Source organism: Panicum virgatum, chromosome 1K (assembly GCF_016808335.1).
Source record: "Panicum virgatum strain AP13 chromosome 1K, P.virgatum_v5, whole genome shotgun sequence".
NCBI lineage: Eukaryota > Viridiplantae > Streptophyta > Magnoliopsida > Poales > Poaceae > Panicum > Panicum virgatum.
Window position 1 is genome coordinate 44,492,291 of NC_053136.1, and position 19,314 is coordinate 44,511,604.

General features: G+C 46.7%; 1 protein-coding gene across 3 annotated transcripts; it reads right to left on the reverse strand.

Moving 5' to 3' along the window:
* Positions 1 to 905: 905 nt before the first annotated feature.
* LOC120711509 (ceramide kinase-like) lies at positions 906 to 17,783 on the reverse strand. 3 transcript variants are annotated; one of them, XM_039997073.1, is made up of 12 exons: positions 17,527 to 17,783; positions 15,355 to 15,513; positions 14,665 to 14,835; positions 14,460 to 14,552; positions 14,252 to 14,344; positions 3,915 to 4,182; positions 3,698 to 3,782; positions 2,961 to 3,110; positions 2,491 to 2,592; positions 2,027 to 2,413; positions 1,348 to 1,414; positions 906 to 1,275 (listed from the first exon to the last, which is right to left on the reverse strand). In XM_039997073.1, the coding sequence occupies exons 1-12, from the start codon at positions 17,620 to 17,622 to the stop codon at positions 1,138 to 1,140; spliced, it is 1,809 nt and encodes a 602-aa protein (XP_039853007.1). In that variant the 5' UTR covers positions 17,623 to 17,783; the 3' UTR covers positions 906 to 1,137. The 3 variants fall into 3 exon arrangements, with proteins under 3 accessions (XP_039853007.1, XP_039853015.1, XP_039853010.1); XM_039997081.1 differs by having other exon boundaries at positions 15,372 to 15,513; positions 17,527 to 17,782; XM_039997076.1 differs by having other exon boundaries at positions 15,274 to 15,513; positions 17,527 to 17,782.
* Between the last annotated feature and the right edge of the window lie 1,531 nt (positions 17,784 to 19,314).

The following is a 19,314-nucleotide window of genomic DNA, read 5'->3' on the forward strand; positions in this document are numbered from 1 at the left end:
GATTGGTTTTTCTTTCTTGGATGGATGGCTATGGTTTACAAAATAGGTGTTTCTTTCTGCCTATATATCAAAATGACTTGTCCAACTTTCAGTTTTTTAGTGTGTTATACTGTTATGTTAATTCTTGAGCCGCTCTTGATTTCCATCTATTAAGTTTAGCACTCAATTTTATCCTATCCAACCAGACCCTACAGACCCTAACAGTAGTTTTATTGTAGCGTGTTAATGTCATGGAGGGAGTATTATTTGTAAAGAGCAGGAGTAATGTACAATCAGATTCCGCTAGCAGTGGCAAATGAGTCCACTGCAAAGTGTGACATTCCCACTACACCGCTATTTCAGCTTCGAGGGTCGAGTATACCGGAGAAATGTCAACGGCACGAAGCATTGCTAGCCGGCTAGGCAAGCAAATCGTATCGTGCTTCGTCCCTGCGGTTCACAGCAGGCAGGCTCTGGTACGGTGAGCGGTAGGGCCGCATGAAAGCTCGCGCTGGTGGCCTCGCCGGTCGCAACGCTGCCAGGCATCAGTCCCCGGTGCCAGGACCAGGACTCAAGGAGCAGCTGTGCCCAACCTGCCGCATCCGGCATCCATGGCAAAGTGTGGCCAACCCAGCAGATAACAAACACTGCAAATATCGCAGATCTTAACCACGGCGGTGAAGCTGTGGTACGCCCGAGAAAGCCAATTTCATCAAAAGAATAGAAAGGATAAGAACTTCTGAGACAAACTACCGTTTTCTGAGGCAAGAAGGCCCTAACAAATCCTGGGTGTCTGGCGAAGCGTAGGTCCACGAAAGTTTGCCTCTTGCAAATTCATGCTGTCAAAATCATTCAGGACACCCGATGGGAGGGCATTTCTAACTGGACATCGTTCGAACAGGTGGATAAGTGCCTCACTTCATTGATTTTCTCGTTAAAAAAGAGGAAGAAGCTTCTCTTCATTAATTCAATCAATATTGTTGGCAAACATGGGGCTGTTTCCAAGCCACAAGTATATCTATGGACAAAGAATTCTAGTTCTTTACTAAGAGACACATATGTACATGCAAGAGCTAAATAAGGACCTGTCTGCAAAATATGGACTCTTGGCAGATCTTCCCTCGTGCAACAAGCGAGGAACTTATGGCATTACTAGCACTACACCTCTGGTCCTGAAGCAAAGAGGTTGACAAGGCCCCGGCAAGCTTGGACAGATACCTCACACGCCTGAAAAATCTCTCCATCCAAGTTCCAGACACTTTCATCATGTGATGAGATAAATGTGAATGCTGGTGTCTGCAGATGATGGAAAGCTCTATTAAGTTCAACCAACCACAAGGGATTAAATGGGAGGAAAAGTGCATCTACCTTGTGATGCTCCACAAACTTGAAGCTCAAAGGGTCTGAACCCTTCTTGGTAAACTGTGTTAGATGCCTGCAGATAATACATCCTTGTTTATGTAGAGGCAAACAAAATATACATGCTAATTTTCCAACGAATATAAAGGTAAGAATAGCTAACTACTCCCTCCGTTCCTAATTGTAGGTCGTTTTGACAAATCTAGATACATTGTTTTTGCTACGTATCTAGACATAGTGTTTATCTAGGTGCATAGCAAAAGCTATGTATCTAGATTTGCCGAAACGACCTACAATTTGGAACCGAGGGAGTACTTGTTTTTCCTAAGAAAGCTACTGGACTTTTCTTGGGACAAATGCCATTAGATCATTAGATCATTATTAAGTAATGAATTTGCAAATAGCGGAACTACAGAATAAATCCAACTTACATTGGTTTCTGAATATTTAAAGCGAGCTCGGAAACGAATGTAAACTATATTTTAGGTTATATTTGTCTGATGCCTTAAGATTCACCCATGCATACAGACAACAGATATGAAAAGGTTTCAAATTCCAATTCAAATGAAATTAATAAGTGCTTTATTGTTTTCATCCTTCACCGGGAAACAGCTTTCAAATCTAAAGTACTCTGAAATCTGGAAGAAGTTGGATCATGGGATCAGCAAGACAGCAACATTTCACTCACCATAAGTAAAGGAGAGGAGGGCAGTCTCTGATGAGCAGAAGATGAAGAAAACCATCCGAGAGGTGTGCATCAGCTACCAGGCCGTCAGGGGCTCTTTCATTACGGCATGAAATGACAGCTGCACCAACGCTGAGGAAACATCCTTTGGACCAGACCCACTTTGGGTTCTCGCATATTGTTCTGGAGCTGTCTGCAACCTCATCTTCTGAATTTTGTCCAGGTGTTGAAGCCTCTTTGCATACAAAGCAATTTGTTCGGCAGATTATTCTATGAGGTCTTCTCTGATGAGATTGTAGTGGTTGTGCTCCAGTTACATAATCCTCTGCTGATGCTGCAAGTGGATTAGTGTCTGGAGTCTCAAGAAAAGCAACCTTTGCCTCGTACGACCTGAAAAATGACCAGAGATTGTTCAATTGTCAATAACATGAAGCAACAATGGCCCTACAACAGTAACCATTACTCACCTATGCTTCAGAAAGACCATTGTTCCAGAAATGTCATAACGTGCAGGACCCATCCACCGGTAGTTTTCGCTCTCCCTGATAACTTCTCCATAAAACCCATATCTACAAGCAAAGTAACAAGTGACCATAAGCAATCATGCGAAAAAGATGGCCTAACATGAGTAGAGGAATTCACAGATATTGTCATTTTGATTAGACAGAAAATAAGGCTAAGCTCATTGTAGCTTCCCACAGAAACTAATATTACTTCTCTTTGTTTGGGTTATGGTAAAGACTCCTGCAGGATGCCTATGCAAGCTCATTTAAGAAGAAGTTCACCAAGGACTAGCAATCAAGCTCATCAAATTATCACTCCTTTTGTTTTCAGGGTTCCATCAGAGAAAAGCCTAAATTTATTAAAATTAAAGGCAAAATTGCGCAGAGTTATTCACATCACGCAACTGAACTATCTCCTAGAGGCAGTAGCATACCCTGCAAATGAAGCAGCATAGCGTACAGTAGGCAAGACCTCAGCTGTTGGGCTACTTTTCCATCTGACTACTTGAGCTATATCAAGTGACATCCTTCTGCCGAGAATAATAAGCAGAGCAGAAGTCACAGGATCTCGCTCCCCAGTTGTGCTGCAAGGACCAATGAGCATTAACCATCGGCAAAAAGAATTGATGAGTCCATATAATGAATAGACATACATGGGGGTCAGCACTTCATGGTAAAAAAACCAAAAAACGGTTACAATGTGCATGGGTTGCTGGCAATAAATGGAAATTAAACTATGTTTTGAAAGAGCAGCGCAGTGCTATTTTGGCAAGCTCACCAATTGCCATGGCTCGTGTTTCCTCACAGGAGCACTACAGAGATGGTAATAGTAGAATTGTCCTCTAGCTAAAACGACCATAACTACAACCTCCATTCTTAAATATATGACACCATTGACCTCTTTCATTCGTATACAAATATTTGTGCAGATAGATAAAATCAACAAGTTAGCTCTAAAATCAACATGTTAGCCCTAAATAAATATTATTGGTCAAAGTTTGAGGAAAAGTCAACAGTGTCATATATTTATGCATGGAGGGAGTATCTCACACTGAATAACCATGGGTCCACAAAAATGACTACTCAAAATACAAACCCAGTGGAAATTAATGGAACACGCCAATGACAAGTGATCAAAACAAGCTTTACTGATCAGTATCTTAAACACTACCTGAGAACAATAGCATCAGTTGAGCCAGAAGGAATTATACCAAGTCTGAACCAGTCATTTGGGAAGGAGACTAGATGATCCTGTTCTGCAGTAGAATATGACAGAAGCCCTCTAGTTTAATCAATGAAGCTCACAAGTTTTAAGATAAGAAGGATCACAAAAATACTTAATGAGAACTTCTATAAAACATATGCACAACATGTAAACATGAACTTACTTAATGATGGTATCTCTAGTCCTGTAGGTTGTGAAGTTGAAAGAAGAGGTTCATGGTCATCACATTTAGTTGAATTCCCAGGAAACGTGGTATCCACAGAATCTGGTGTCTGCATACTACAGTTTAGCCCATTCCTTGTTTGTTCTTCACAGTTCTCATTGTCATTGCTCCCAAAATATCCAAAGCCCTCGGGAGTTGGAGGATAAGAAGCCTTGTACCTTGAACTAAGTATCCCATTCAGAATTTCATTAAATAGACCATCACCACCCTAAAATTACAAGTTAAAAAATGTCATGAGTAACAACGGCAGTTTCTCCTTTTGGATTAACGGTAGCTTGTTTTTTCTCTTAACAGAACACAGTGAAAGGATTCCAAACTTGTATGCAAAATTTAGATAATATGCAGGAAATGAGATCCATTGGGGGGAAAAAAACTTGAACACACAAGAGAGCTGTGTGTCATCTATTATCTTATTATTTGGCCAACAAATAGAGCCGCCACGTTCGCTCTCAAAGTCTAGAAAATCCAACGTTAATCGGAGGAAAAAAAAGAAAAATAAAATTACCCACCACTGCCATTACAATAAATATTAGCCCAAAATATCCTTAAACATAAATAAACATAACCCACCATTGCCATTAGATAAATAATTAAATCCAAAACATAACAGCTTTGGTATGCTACGAGCTACCCTTACACATACATATAACACACCATTACCATTAAATAAATACATAAATCTAAAACAAAACATAACAACTTTGGCATGCTACGAGCTATGAGTACCAAATAGAGAAGAAAAGATAAGAAATAGAATGATGCGATGTATTTAGTGTTGTAGCGTACTTAAATCCAAAACATAACAACTTTGGTATTCTACGAGCTATGAGTACCAAACAGAGAGGAAGAGATAAGAAATAGAATGATGTGATATATTTAATGTTGTAGGGTCTTAAGAGAAAAAAAATCCCAAAGGGAATGCCATGAGAGCTCCAACGCCCATATCAAGGAGGAATATGTTGATTCATGAAGCATCGCCGGGGGATGATGAGGAGCAAAAATGAAATTAAAGCCGCTGTCATGGGCATCCATTGTGATGACGATGACTCTCCAACCTCAGCAAGAATCATGAGTGAAAGCAAATATGGCTCGGGAATAATAGATTGATTATGGAGAGGCAAAGCTCGTGTACATATATAGGCAAGGAAGTCCTAGGGTTTGGTTTATAGAAGTAATACCGATCAGGAGTTCCTTGCCTAATCCAAAACCATCTAGATCCCAGGAGGGAGGCGCACGGCCAAGGAGGCCGGCGCGGCTACAACCCACGGCCAATAGGCCGGCCCATTAACTACACACGCTAACACGCCCCCGCAGTCCGTTGATGCCTCGAACGTTCAGACTGGAACGAAACTCCACAAACACAGTCGAAGAAGCCCCTTGGTGAAGATGTCAACATACTGAGACGAAGTAGGAACATGAAGAACCTTGACGTGTCCCAATACGACTCGCTCCCTGACGAAGTGGAGATCGATCTCAATGTGCTTGGTGCGTTGATGCTGAACTGGATTACTGGACATATAGACGGCGCTGATGTTGTCATAGTAGACCAATGTAGCTCGACGAAGCGGTGTGTGCTTCTCAAGAAGAAGCTGGTGCAGCCAAGTCGCCTCAGCGACTGCATTAGCAACGACGCGATACTCAGCTTCGGCACTGGATCTGGATATAGTACTCTGACGCTTGGAGGACCAGGAGATGAGGTTGTCCCCAAGAAAGACTGCGTAGCCCGATGTGGACTTGCGAGTGTTTGGACAGCCTGCCCAATCAGCATCAGAGTAGGCAATGATATCTTCCACAGATGACGGCCGCAGCTCGAGGCCCAAGTGTAGAGTGCCACGGATATACCGAAGAATGCGCTTCAGAGCAGCAAGATGAGGCTCTCTCGGATCATGCATATGAAGACAAATCTGCTGGACGGCATATGTGATATCAGGCCTGGTGAAGGTGAGATACTGAAGAGCGCCAGCCAGACTGCGAAAATCAGACGGATCCTGAAGAGGTGCACCAGCAACTGCTGAAACCTTGGGGTTGGTGTCAACCGGGGTAGAACAAGGTTTGCAGCCCATCATACCAGCCCGATCTAGAATGTCCAGCATATACTGCTTCTGGGATAGGAGAAATCCTCCAGAATGACGCTGAACATGCATCCCAAGAAGTGACGAAGCTCACCAAGATCCTTCATGGAGAATTCCTGCTGCAATGCCGAGATGATGCGCCGTAGGAAATCCATGGAGGAGGCCGTGAGGATGATGTCATCAACATAGAGCAACAGATATGCCGTGTCAGACTGGCGGCGAAGCACAAACAGGCTAGTGTCAGACTTGGACTCCACAAATCCAAGGGACACGAGGAAGGCGGCGAACCGGCTGTACCATGCCCGGGGATCTTGCTTCAGGCCGTAGAGAGACTTGTTGAGACGGCAGACGAAATCGGGGTGAGCTGAATGCTCAAACCCAGACGGCTGGGAGCAGTTACTGTCTCAGTCAAAGTCCCATGAAGGAAGGCATTCTTCACATCGAGCTGGTGCACCGGCCAATTGCGTGATAATGCAAGAGACAACACGGTGCGAACAGTTGCGGGCTTCACGATTGGGCTGAAAGTCTCGTCGAAATCAACGCCAGGTCGTTGAGTGAAACCGCGAAGAACCCAACGAGCCTTATACCGTTCCAGAGAACCGTCAGCCTTGAACTTGTGTTTAAAAATCCACTTGTCGGAGACGATGTTGGTCCGTGGTGGACGCAGCATGAGGTCCCAAGTTGAATTTTGGAGCAGGGCACCATACTCATCTTCCATAGCAGCACGCCAATTTGGATCGGCAAGGGCGCTGCGGAAGGTCTTCGGAATAGGCGACAGGGGCGCGGCATGGTAGAGTGTTGGCTGCCGAAACCCCTGCTTGGCCCTGGTGACCATGGAGTGCTGGTTCACCACGGGCGGAACTGGAACAACGCCCTTGGGTAGGGGTGCCGGAGCAACAGGGGCGGGCGCCGGATCAGCAGGGGTAGCTGCGGTGGTGCGCCGAGTGTAGACGTGCCGGAAGAAGCGATCCTCCGGGCGCTGAACTGGGGCAGCGCTGACTGGTGTCGAGGCCGCAGCCAGCCGCGGACCAGCAGGGGAAGACACGCTAGTGACGGGCAGCTGCGTGCTGCGGGCGAAGAAGCAGCAGTCGGGGTGGTCGGTCGGCGATCTGCAACGACCCAGAGCCGCGAGGCAGCGGTCCAGCCGCGCGAGGCAGCAGACTGGAGGCGCCAAGGATAGGCACTGAGGTGCAGATCGCGGCGTCGAGCGCCGCACGTGGCTGTGCGGTCGAAGGAGCGCCAGGTGCCGCACGTGGCTGTGCAGTCGAAGGAGCGCCGTGTGCCGCACGTGGCTGTGCGGACAGAGCTCCAGGGAAGGCGCCATGAGAACCTGTAGATGGAGAAAACTGTGGAGGTCCAATGGGAACCGGCACAGGATTAGCAGTATCATCCAGAAAACCAAAGTCCGCAGGTGATGGCGAGGGGTGCTGCTCGGCAAAAGGAAACGAGAACTCATCAAACACGACATGTCGTGAGATGATGATCCGATTCGAAGTGAGGTCAAGGCAGCAGTATCCCTTGTGGTGAGCTGAATATCCGAGGAAGACACACATAGATGAGCGCGGAGCAAGCTTATGTGCGGCGGTGGCGGATAGGTTGGGGTAGCATTTGCACCTAAAGACGCGCAGGTGCTCATAGTTTGGCATGGTGCCGAATAGAGCAAAGTGCGGCATGGAGAACTGAAGGGTCTTGGTTGGCAAGAGATTCAGCAGATACGTGGCCGTATGGAGCGCTTCAACCCAGTAGGTCGGAGTCATGCCAGCTTGGAAAAGAAGTGAGCGAATGATGTTATTGGTGGAACGAATAATGTGCTCAGCTTTACCGTTTTGTGGAGAGGTATAGGGGCAGGACATGCGAAGATGGGCGCCTCGAGTAAGGAAGAACGAGCGGGCGCTGGAGTTGTCAAACTCTCGACCATTATCGTATTGTACAACCTTAATGCTGGTGCCGAACTGGGTAGCCACATAAGAAAAGAAGTGAGCCAGAGTGGTAAATGTGTCAGACTTAAGTCGTAAAGGGAACGTCCAAAGATAATGCGAAAAATCATCAAGAATGACCAAATAATACTTGTAACCAGAGACACTGAGTACAGGAGATGTCCACAAATCACAATGTATGAGATCAAACATGCTAGAGGCACGAGATGAAGACGCATGAAACGGGAGACGAACATGACGACCTAGCTAACACGTATGACAAATAGAGGAGCTCGCTTCTTTATGACAGGTGGGGATAACTGAAGCTAGCTTGGACAGAGCCTCATGTCCGGGATGACCAAGACGACAGTGCCAGAGCGATGAAGTGGAGGCGGCCGTGAGAGCTGTGGCGGCTGGGAAGCGCAGGGGATACAGCGGGCCGAAACTATTGCACCAGACGAGAACGTTCTTGGTCTTGAGATCCTTCACAGAACAACCAACGGGATCAAATTCAACAGAGCAATTGTTGTCAGATGTAAACTGGCGGACGGAAATTAAGTTCTTAATAAGGCTTGGTGAAACAAGAACATTATTAAGACGTAAGGAACCAGGCAAGAGTGCAGCGCCAGTGGAGGTAACAGGAAGTAAAGAGCCGTTACCGACAACAATCGATGATGGAACGGGATACCGCAAGGAAAGCGAATGTGAAAGGATAGTAGCATGAGGAGTCATGTGAGAGGTAGCACCTGATGTTGGGGTTGCCACCTTCGGCCATCGACCGAAGGCCCGCAGGCCGTCGGAGTCAGAGTGAAGATCACCACCGACCCAGCCTTCCGGGTTTCACGGCGAAGCCTGGCGAAGAGCTGAAGCCGGCAGGCGAAAACATCTGGCGAAGCCTGGCGGAGAGCTGAAGCCGGCAGGCGAAGACATCTGGCGAAGCCTGGCGAAGAGCTGAAGCCGACAGGCGAAAACATCTGGCGAAGCCTGGCGGAGAGCTGAAGCCGGCAGGCGAAGACATCTGGCGAAGCCTGGTGGAGAGCTGAAGCCGGCAGGCAAAGACATCCGGCGAAGCCTGGCGAAGAGCTGAAGCCGTCAAGCGAAGACATCCGGCGAAGCCGTGCGGAGAGGCGAAGCCCTCGGGCGAAGACCGGAGGGCTTCCATGAAGGCGGCGTTCCCGAAGGTAGCGAAGACCGAGCTGGCGATTGATGACGTACCAGGCCGGGCCCGGAGGACAGTAGAGTCCAGCTGTGATCCACTATGTGGTGTAAAAATATCATCTTGTCCTTGGAATATTCTGGGAATATAGTTGTTAGAGGGTATTACGATGTAAATTACAGGGATTGGTAGGTGAACCATCACCTATAAATACCCGAACCGCTATACATTGATGGGACACATTGAATAGAGAGAGAATTCCGCTTGATTGTGCGAAGCCTTTGTGTTTGATTTCGAGTTGTTCTCTTCGCCTAGCGCGCTTATTCCTTATTGTTGTAGTGTTCGTCCGTTCCGGAGGCACTCTCCACTAACACCTGAATCAAAGTACCAGCCATTCCCTTGTGGCTGATTCAGCGTCATGGTGCTGAACGTGGAGGCGAGGGATTGTTGGTCCCAAGAGGGAGAGCCAGCCATCGGATTGTACCCCCATACGCCAGGTCCAGTAGAGGCGCCAGAGAGGGGGTACTGCTGCTGCTGAGAGGCTGAAGAACCAGCCTGCTGGTAGAGGGCGCCGACTTGCTGTTGAGGGAGGGCGACCTTCGGCTGCTGGGACAGCAGCGCCTGCTGGGCAAGCAGGGCTTGCTGTTGTTGAGCAAGGTGTGCCTGCTGTTGGGGGAGAATGGCACATGCGGGCCGGGACACATGTGGATGGAGCCAGTCCACGGGTTGAAGGAGGGCCAAGAGCTGCTGGAGGAGCCTGACCCTGCGCCGAACCCGCCTGGCCCTTTGCCGACGCCTGCAGGCTGTGGAGGGTCGCCAGGGGCCCCCCTGCTAGGCGCTCTGCTGGCCCTGGTTGCCACGGCCGCTGCCGCGCTTGCCGCAGCCCTTCTTGGGAGGCCTGGCACCAGCGCCTCCAGAGCTAGCGCCCCCGTTGTAGGAGGGCTGCTGGGCGGGGGGGTGAGCCGCCAGGAGAAGGATTGCTAGAAGCAGTGGCGACCAAGGCGGAGGAGGGCGCCGACGGGCGGTTGGCGAGATTGATCTCCTCCAGAAGCAAGTCCGCGCGGGCGTCCATAAAGATAGGGAAGGGACGGCCGCGGCGGAGGTGAAGGGCGATGGCGGCGTAGCAGTCGTTGAGGCCGCGTAGAAGGTTGAGGATGAGGGTGCGGTCGGAGACGACCTCGCCCAGATCCCGAAGGTCAGCGGCCATGCCCTTGAGGCGCCGGCAGTACTCGGAGATCGACAGATCACCCTGGACGAAGTTCCGGAACCAGGCGTCGAGGTGGAGGGCGCGCGTCTCTCGATTCTCAAGGAATTGGGTTTCGACGGCGAGCCAGGCGGCGCAGACGGTGCAGTCAAGATCCATCATAGTATCGGCAAGCTCGGTGGAGAGGGTGCCGTACAGCCACGACTTGACGACGCAATCTATGCGCGCTCAGTCTGGATGTGCGGCTGCTTCTAGAGGGTTGTCGAAGAAGACGTGGCCCTGGAGGGAGTACTTGCCGAGGGTGAGGAGGAACTGGTGGCGCCACCTGGTGCAGTCGCCGGAGGAGACGTCAAGGACGACCGTGACAAGGCTGCGGATGTTTTGGACAGCCACAACCTGCGCGTGGAGGTTGCAATGTTCTTAAGGCGTTGAGGCGAGGTGTGGCGCCCTACCTCCTCTGGACGCCTAGGCGAGGCGAGGCGACGCCATACGCCAACGTAAAAGCAGAATATTAGCAGTATAATTAGCAGTATAAAGGGGAAAAGAAAAGAGAAAAGAAAAAAGAAAAGAGAAAAGGCCCAGGAAGAATGTAAGGCCCAGCCCACCAAATCACTACCAGCCCATAAACTACTCATCTCCTCCCGTCAGCCCACCCTCTCCCCCCTACCCTATATCGTCGTGCGCCGCCACTCGCCCGCTCCTCCCTTCGCGGCCACCCCAGACGGAGCACCAGCGCCGCCAGTCCTCCTCCCTGCCGCGGCCACCCCCAGATGGAGCACCAGCGCCGCCGCTCCTCCTCCCTGCCGCGGCCACCCCCAGATGGAGCACTAGTGCCCCCGCTCCTCCCTGCCGCGGCCACCCCCAGATGGAGCTATGGCGCCTGCCGCTCCTCCTCCCTGCCGGACGGCGCGGAGGCGGTGCTGCCCAGGCGCAGCACTGTCGGAGACGGCAGGTACAACATCATCTTGCTATCGCTGATCGGTTTTCGTCCTCTTTCTCCCTTCTCCCTCCCTCCATCCCTTCCTGACATGAATTAGGCAAGGCGTCCAGGACGCCTTGGATCCTTGGAGCGCCTCATCGCCTAGGCGACGCCTTAAGAACTATGGGAGGTTGAGCAACGCAGCAGCCTCGTGGAGGAGCATGGCGGCCTGGACGCCGTCCTCATCGACGGGCGGTGGTGGCGGCGGCGGGGAGGCGGAGGAGGAGGGTTGCCAGCCGCGCGGCGTTCGCGAGCGCTCCAGGGCGGCGCGCTCGCGGGCGGCGGCAGCCTCGCGGTCCTTGGCGGCGAGGGCCGCTTCTTCCTCGGCCTGCTGGGCCCATGTTATCTAGTCGTCCGACTAATCGCGATTAGTCGCGATTAGTCGGGCTTATCGGTCCGGTGACCCCGATAAGGGACACCGAGTAGGTCTGGGCGACTAGTTTTCTAGTTGTCCGACTAGTCATCGACTAGTCGCGATTAGTCGCACGATCAGGTTGGAAAATGATCAGACTTGAGATTGTTTTGTGGGCTGTTTGAGTTGTGGGCCTCGGCCGGTGATGGGCTGGCAAGGTGGCCCATTAGGTTTTTGGTATATAGAGGCTGAGAGACAGGAATACAGAGTTCTGGACTATGGGACAGGAATACAGAGTTCTGGACAGTTCACAAATCATCTCTCACAAATAAGTGAAAAATCGACCATTATTGTTGCCTTCATACTTACTTTTTATTAAGTAATATGTAGTACATATATCATATCGGTCCTGGGACACATAGGACGACTAGGCAGACGACTAGGACCGACTAAGCTCGACTAATCGCGACTAGTCGTATGATCGGTCTCATGGCGACTAGGTTCGACTAGACGATTTGAAAACATGGTGCTGGACGCGAAGCAGGGCAGCGTCGTGCTCCTGCTGAGCGGCGGCAGCAGCCTCCTGCTGGGAGACGGCGGCGGCAGCAGGGTCGACGACGCGCGGGGAAAGGGGGGGGTCCCAACCATGGTGGCTGCAGCGGCAGATCACTGGCGCACAGGGTTGGGGGCGCAGCCTGAACGGCGCGCTAGGGCAGCGGAAGGTGAATCGGGGTGTGAACCCGGACTCGTGATACCATGAAAGCAAATATGGCTCGAGAATAATAGATTGATTATGGAGAGGCAAAGCTCGTGTACATATATAGGCAAGGAAGTCCTAGGGTTTGGTTTATAGAAGTAATACCAATCAAGAGTTCCTTGCCTAATCCAAAACCATCTAGATCCAAGGAGGGAGGCGCACGGCCAAGGAGGCCGGCGCAGCTACAACCCACGGCCAATAGGCCAGCCCATTAACTACACACGCTAACAATGAGTTCATCATCTAAATATCAAGCGCATTGACGTGCAGTAGAAGCACGGACTCAAAAGTCTCGACCTTCGACCGTAGCACTGCAGCATTGGATTAGGGGTAATACTATAACCTACAAGTCAAAAAAAAACATTTTGGCATTGGCACAATCCTCACAACACAACTTTGATTACTACAACAATACACTTTAATGAAACTAAATAATTTTAAATTGACATTAAAAAACAAATTTACATCTCAGAATGATATCTAATTCAAAACTAGAGGGAGTATGAAAAAAAATACAATTATTAATTCTCAAAACACAATTTTGAGTAACTACTTTTATCTAAAAAAATATCAAAACACTATAAAAGGTAAACATTTATAAAATTACAAGTAGAAAATTTACTTATATATATCAATATATCCACACTCAAAACCTCAAAATTATTTTGCAATCAACATTAAAACAACAAACTTAGAACAATCTCAAAAATAAATCTAATTTATTATATGGAGACAAAATGACTCATCAAAATTGAGGTAACGCTTTAACACATCTTGATTTTCCTAAAAAATATTGCTTTATGAGAGCCAAAATAAAAAAAGGTTGTAACCTAATAGATACTTACATCTAGCCGCACGAGTAATAAATAGAAACAATTAAAAAAGGTAGTGTTAAAAATAGTAACATCTAGCCGCGCAAATGCGCGGGTGGCCTTCCTAGTTGCATTATAGAAGAAGACTTTGCTTACAACACACCTAAGAACAAAAAAAAAACTTGATCTCCAAAACTGCGCACCAGACTAAATTGGAACAGCTAAAATAAATAGAAATAACAACTACGCATGCAGCAGAAGTTGAAATCCTCACACCCTGGCCCTGCACCAAGTATTCCTGTGTTCCTAGCTAAGAGTGTGCGTAACTACAACTGGTTTTACAAATATACATAATAAAAACAGCAAATGATTAGTGCATATTTATGATCACATAGATGCTAGCTACTTCTTTCTAGTTTATTACGTTTTTATGCTTACATAGATACTCCCTAGTTCTAGGTCACATCCATGAGGAAGTGAACGGATTGGATAGCTATGTGTGGTCTCCAGCCGTTCCTTGGCCGGATTCGTGCCGTGGTGATGTAGATGATGACAGGCCAGGATCGAGTTCAGCAAGGAGATGAGAAATGGAGCAATGGGATGAGTAGATAAGCTTAATGAGATAACAGGTTGATGTATTGATTGGTCGATTTCCCTGTGAAAGTGCAATAGGCATATATAGCCAGCCAGCTTACAATCCAACTCCAATTGTAATCTACATAGATTCTAGACTTCTTTTTCTAGGACTCTAACCCTGATGCTAACTTTGATTCCAATTCTTAACTACTGAACTTTCCTAACTCTGAATTTTCCTTCTCTAGTACTTCTAAACAGCAAATCAACCATAACATCTAGTTTATTAAGAAGGTTGTGCATGCATTTGACCTTAATTTCTTATTGGTTTATTGTTTTGCGGAATGAACTACTCATGATGACTAGGCGTCATCACTATAATACTTGCCCCATAGATTAGAGGAAAGATAGGGTGATAACAATCAAGCAATTAGAATTGGAATTTAATTGTCCTACCACTGCAACAACACCATCAAGTGCCTTGAGTTCTATATCTGATAATGATACTAACGTGTCGTATGCATGCCCTGCTCTATCTGTCACTATCACCTGGAGACAAACATTCAGGGAGGAAATAAGTCAGAGCACTGGAATTATTCATAATGGGCAGGAAATTCTGATATCAAGAAATCATAAGAAATCAAAATTCAGAAATAAAGTTTACCTTTGTTTTTATTTTCGCTCTACCAAATAATGGGGCTACTGTTTCCCAATTCTTGACCCCTCTACCTTTTCCACATAATGGATGAACAAATACCTGTAATGTTATCAATCCCAACAACAGACCAACAATGAGAAGAAGAAATATCCTTTGCATGTCTTCACAAGTGCTATAGTGGTCAAGAGGAGAAGAAATGCATCATATCTACCATCAGGTTCTTTGGTCTATCGCCTTCATTGTTTATGCATGCCATGAGACGCTCGAACCAATTTTTGCAGGTCTTCAAGTCTTTGTGACCAAAAATATATTCACAAGGTACCCATGGAGAAGGACATTTTCTTGTTCTGGTAATCCCCCCATGTACAACAAATCGGTGCATCTGCATGAGCATATGATTTTGTTAAGAAGATATATATAGTGTATGAGTTTCAGACATAAATAGTTCTTTCTAGTTTCAGTCTCAGGTCTCCCTCTTGCCCTTGCAGGCCTCGTACAGTTTACCCCCCCCCCCCCCCACCACGTTTTTCATATACTACAAGCAGTTTTTCTACTTCAGATAATATCCACTCCCTACCTGTATCTCAGAAAGTGGAATATGCAACAATCTAAGCTGTTGAGTGAATATTAAATTTTGTGCAATGTATGAAAACATTTTGAACACCTTTGAAAACTTCATTTTATTCGCCAATAAAGGGTGCTGTGACTGGTATATTAGTGTTTATTGTTAGTGACGAAGCAGTATATCAAGTTCGTTTAAATAGTGGGAGGTGGCAGAAAGCTATAGCTACACATAGAAAACAGGATGCATGGAACTAACCTATCTAATATTGGTTGGCAGAAATGTTTGATGCATGTTGCAGAAAGTGAAGCTTGTATTAACCAGAAGGAATGCCATAACCTCAATATTTTTCTTGCCTTGAATAACAGTTCTTGTATTCCAAGGCCCACAGATAGGACCCTTATCGAGCAGCTCTACAGCGTAAACATCTGAAAACTTGATTTTGTTGTCCAATTTAGGCTGCAGTGTAATAGACGACCAACATGAAGAGACCAGTTCCTGTAAAAAGTGGCAACTTGAGCACAGTAATATGGTAACATAGCAAGTGGAATAACAGAGCCTCCTGGTGGCATTTATCATTTGCAACTCAAAAGTGTAATTGAAAGCAACAGTAAAACTGGCATAGTTCCTTATGCTGCGACTGATTTAAATGCATGTAAAAGAAGAGAAAAATCTACGACCAGAATCATAAATAGATATCAATCAAACAATATCGTCCATGGTGAGGACCATATGTGGGGCATGGTGGCTCATATCAGTGACACTGTATATTATTTCCAACTTGGTGATCACTGTAATGACCAACACTAGGCAAATGTAGTGTTGTCTTCACACGCACATGTCAGGCTCAATTCGCAGATTGGTCTGACCCATAATTCAGTTTTGACTTGTGTCCGATAGCCTGATTGTAGTGATGTTAATTCTGGTTACTTCCTTAAGAGTGTTGACGAGGTTCAGCTTCACAGACACACGGAAAATTGGTGTTTCTAGTTTGGATACTTAACTAGGATTTGTATGCTTTGTTAGCTTGCCAACTGATGATGTGGTGCTAGTTGACGAGAGTAGGGCAGGGGTTAATAGGAAGTTAGAGCTGTGGAGACGCACGTTAGAGTCGAAAGGGTTCAGACTTAGTAGGACCAAGACCGAGTACATGATGTGCGATTTCAACGCGACTAGGCATGAGGGGGGAGACGTTAGTCTAGATGGACAAGTGGTGGTCCAGAAGGATACTTTTCGGTATTTAAGATCGGTGCTACAAAAGGATGGCGACATTGATGAAGATGTTAGGCATAGAATTTCAGCTGGCTAGTTGAAGTGGCGGCAAGCTTCTGGCATCCTTTGTGACAAGAGGGTGCCACAAAAGCTAAAAGCCAGATTCTATAGGACAGCAATTCGTCCGGCGATGCTATACGGTGCTGAATGTTGGCCTACAAAAAGGCGACATGTCCAGCAACTGAGTGTAGCAGAGATGCGGATGTTGCGGTGGTTTTGCGGGCACACAAGGAGGGATAGAGTCCGGAACGAAGTTATTCGGGATAGGGTCGGAGTGGCACCAATTGAGGAGAAAGTTATCCAGCATCGGCTGAGATGGTTTGGACATGTCCAACGAAGGCCTCCTAAGACGCCGGTGCGTAATGGGGTTCTTGAGCGGGTCGATAATGTAAAGAGGGGTAGAGGTAGACCAAAACTGACGTGGGATGAGTCGGTTAAGAGAGACCTTAAGGATTGGAATATCTCTAAAGAGATAGCTTTGGATAGGAGCGCTTGGAGACTAGCTATCAATGTGCCTGAACCTTGAACTTATTTCTTTCGGGTTTCATCTCTAGCCTATCCCAACTTGCTTGGGAAAAAAGGCTATGTTGTTGTTTGTTGTTGTTGTTGTTAGCTTGCCAACTGATCCATTTTTTATCGAACACGCAGGAGAACTGCGTATCTTTATATTAAGAGAGAAAAAAAGCGGTCCAAATACAAGTTGAGCATTCCTCACCTTAGACCAGTGTGCGAAATGCAGAGATTAGAAAAAAAGCACTATTACAAAGGATCTTTCAGATCACAAAACACCTATCAGAAAAGCCTACAATAGTTCTCCCAAAAAAAAGCGGTAGCCACTGCTGCTCCAAACAAAATCGCAGCGGTACCTAAATTTTTGTTGGGTACATAAACCTCACAAGATGGTGTGCGTGTGCAATCTCACAGCTTCCAGCCACTTTTCGCGGGTCTTCCCCCATATTTTGAACCAAAACAGTGAATCAAGTACCAGTCATGTAATTTGCGACCATATTCATCTTTCTCACTGCCTTCCTATCCACCCTCTCAGCTCTTCGATTGCAGTATTGCACAGCAAATGACCAAAAGCTACAAATCCCGGGCCCCTCGCACAATCCGGCTCAATCCCGCACAGAACCCTCTCGATTAAGCGTCACAAGGAGGTCTAAACCCGTAAGATCTGGAGCTAGCCTTCAGCAATCACGAACAGGCGAAGGGACATGAGATCAAGGGGCCGGAGCGTACCGGATGCAGATGCTGTAGAGAGAGGCCGCTGCGGCCAATGGAGACGACGACCTCCCCGACGCCGTCCAGGAACAGCACCTCGCCGCCGTCCGGCATGGTCTCCTCCTCGACAGGTTGCTCAGCGCCCGCTCGTGTGGGTGTCGTGTCGCTTTCTTTGCCGTTGCCGGTGTGCTGCTCGTGCTTTTCGGTGGGGAGAACCGGAGAAGAACACGAGGAAAATTCGTGCTTTTGGGTTGGGTTTTTTTTTTTTTGAAACATTGGGTTGGATATTTGTGTGCGAGGAGCTGCTGGGTCCGCCTTGGTGGCTGCTGGACTGAAGGCTGGTGGAAACCGGGAGAAAGAGCGCGCGGTTGCTGACTGGTCAAGGCCTCAAGCAGTCAAGCGATTGCAAAATCATCTAAATTGTTTAACTTGAACTTAAACTGTCAGTATCTAACATTTATATAGGTTGACATTGAATTCATTATTAAAACTAGTGCTCCGCACAAATAGCGCGGCAGCTAGTTTTATTATTTTTATATTTTTCAAAAAAAATAATATTATTACTGTTGTTTTGTCTGAATTGTTTAGATTGAGGTGTGTTTTTTTTCCTTGTCACCACATTATGTTTTGTGCGTTATGAATTCACGCTAAAAGAGAAAACAAAGAAATATCTTTTAATTTTAATTTTAATCAAAGAGTCTTTTTTTGAAAAGTGTAATCAGAGAGTCTTAGCTGTGGTGTTAAATTATACTTAGATCTTAAGAAGAAGATATGGCCGAGTTAACAATTTTTATATTACATGTTTTATTGCTGAGAGGGGTTGGCATATCAAAGCATTTAATGAAAATGATTAAATTATTCATACAATGGTTGCAATTTGAATTACTAACTAAAATTTTAAAGTCTTATTGTGGAAAGATGGACCTAGCCATCGAAATTCCAAATCCATAAGCCATTGGCTTCTATTGTAATAACCACCCCCATGTCTAAAGTCTTGCTTCTTCCGAATCCTATACTTACGACCTCTTTAATTTATCATATGGCTGCAACAGGAAACTATATCCAATCTCCATATATAATGATCGGCAGGGTGTTCTCTCTCCTCCAATGCGCAGTTTCTTTTTGCAGCATGAAGGACAACAATTGTGCCCCTGTTGCCACGACTTCATGCATATTTTTGCACTATATATTCCCCTAGGTGGCTAGTGGCATGAATTGATATGGCGTCTACGCAAACTCTGTTTCCATGGCAACTACCATGGTTGCCCAACCACACTATTTTTTTGTTGTTACTGGTCGACTGATGTTCCAATAGGTGTGTATGTGAGCTAGTCACTTGATATGAACCCACCAAGCCACGGTCTGCTGTGAGATCTTTATAAACGTGGGATGAAAACAAATCAAAGTTACAAAAAAATATTTTTTCTGGTCAGATGAGATTTAAGACTTCTATTTAGTTCATCACAAATCTATTCTTGTCCTTACTTCTTTGACCAAAAGTTTGTCACGACAACAGCGCTAATTAATCTCTCTGCTCTTGACCTTCCAAAGTCTGCTTTTATCTACTCAGAATGACAAATGAATCGTTTGTGTTGCTTGCTCTCGCTCTGGCCACAAAACAGATCCTCAAACTACTTGTGGACATTCCTATGTCTAGGAATGCCAAAATTAAAGCTACCAGTATGGCAACGGCCGAAGAGATGTCGTCCTAGCTTCTCAAAGCACCGAGCAAATAACCATCCGAGTTTGCGGTTGCAAGCTTGACAATGATCAAAACAAAAGGTATGTCACCAATATCTGAGCGTG

Coding starts and splice junctions, on each gene's coding strand:
- LOC120711509 (XM_039997073.1), bottom strand. CDS start 17,622: ATGCCGGACGGCGGCGAGGTGCTGTTCCTGGACGGCGTCGGGGAGGTC. Junction 15,514..17,526: donor CTCTACAGCATCTGCATCCG/GTACGCTCCGGC, acceptor CACTTTTTACAG/GAACTGGTCTCTTCATGTTG. Junction 4,183..14,251: donor TTGATGGTGTTGTTGCAGTG/GTAGGACAATTA, acceptor TTGTAATTTTAG/GGTGGTGATGGTCTATTTAA.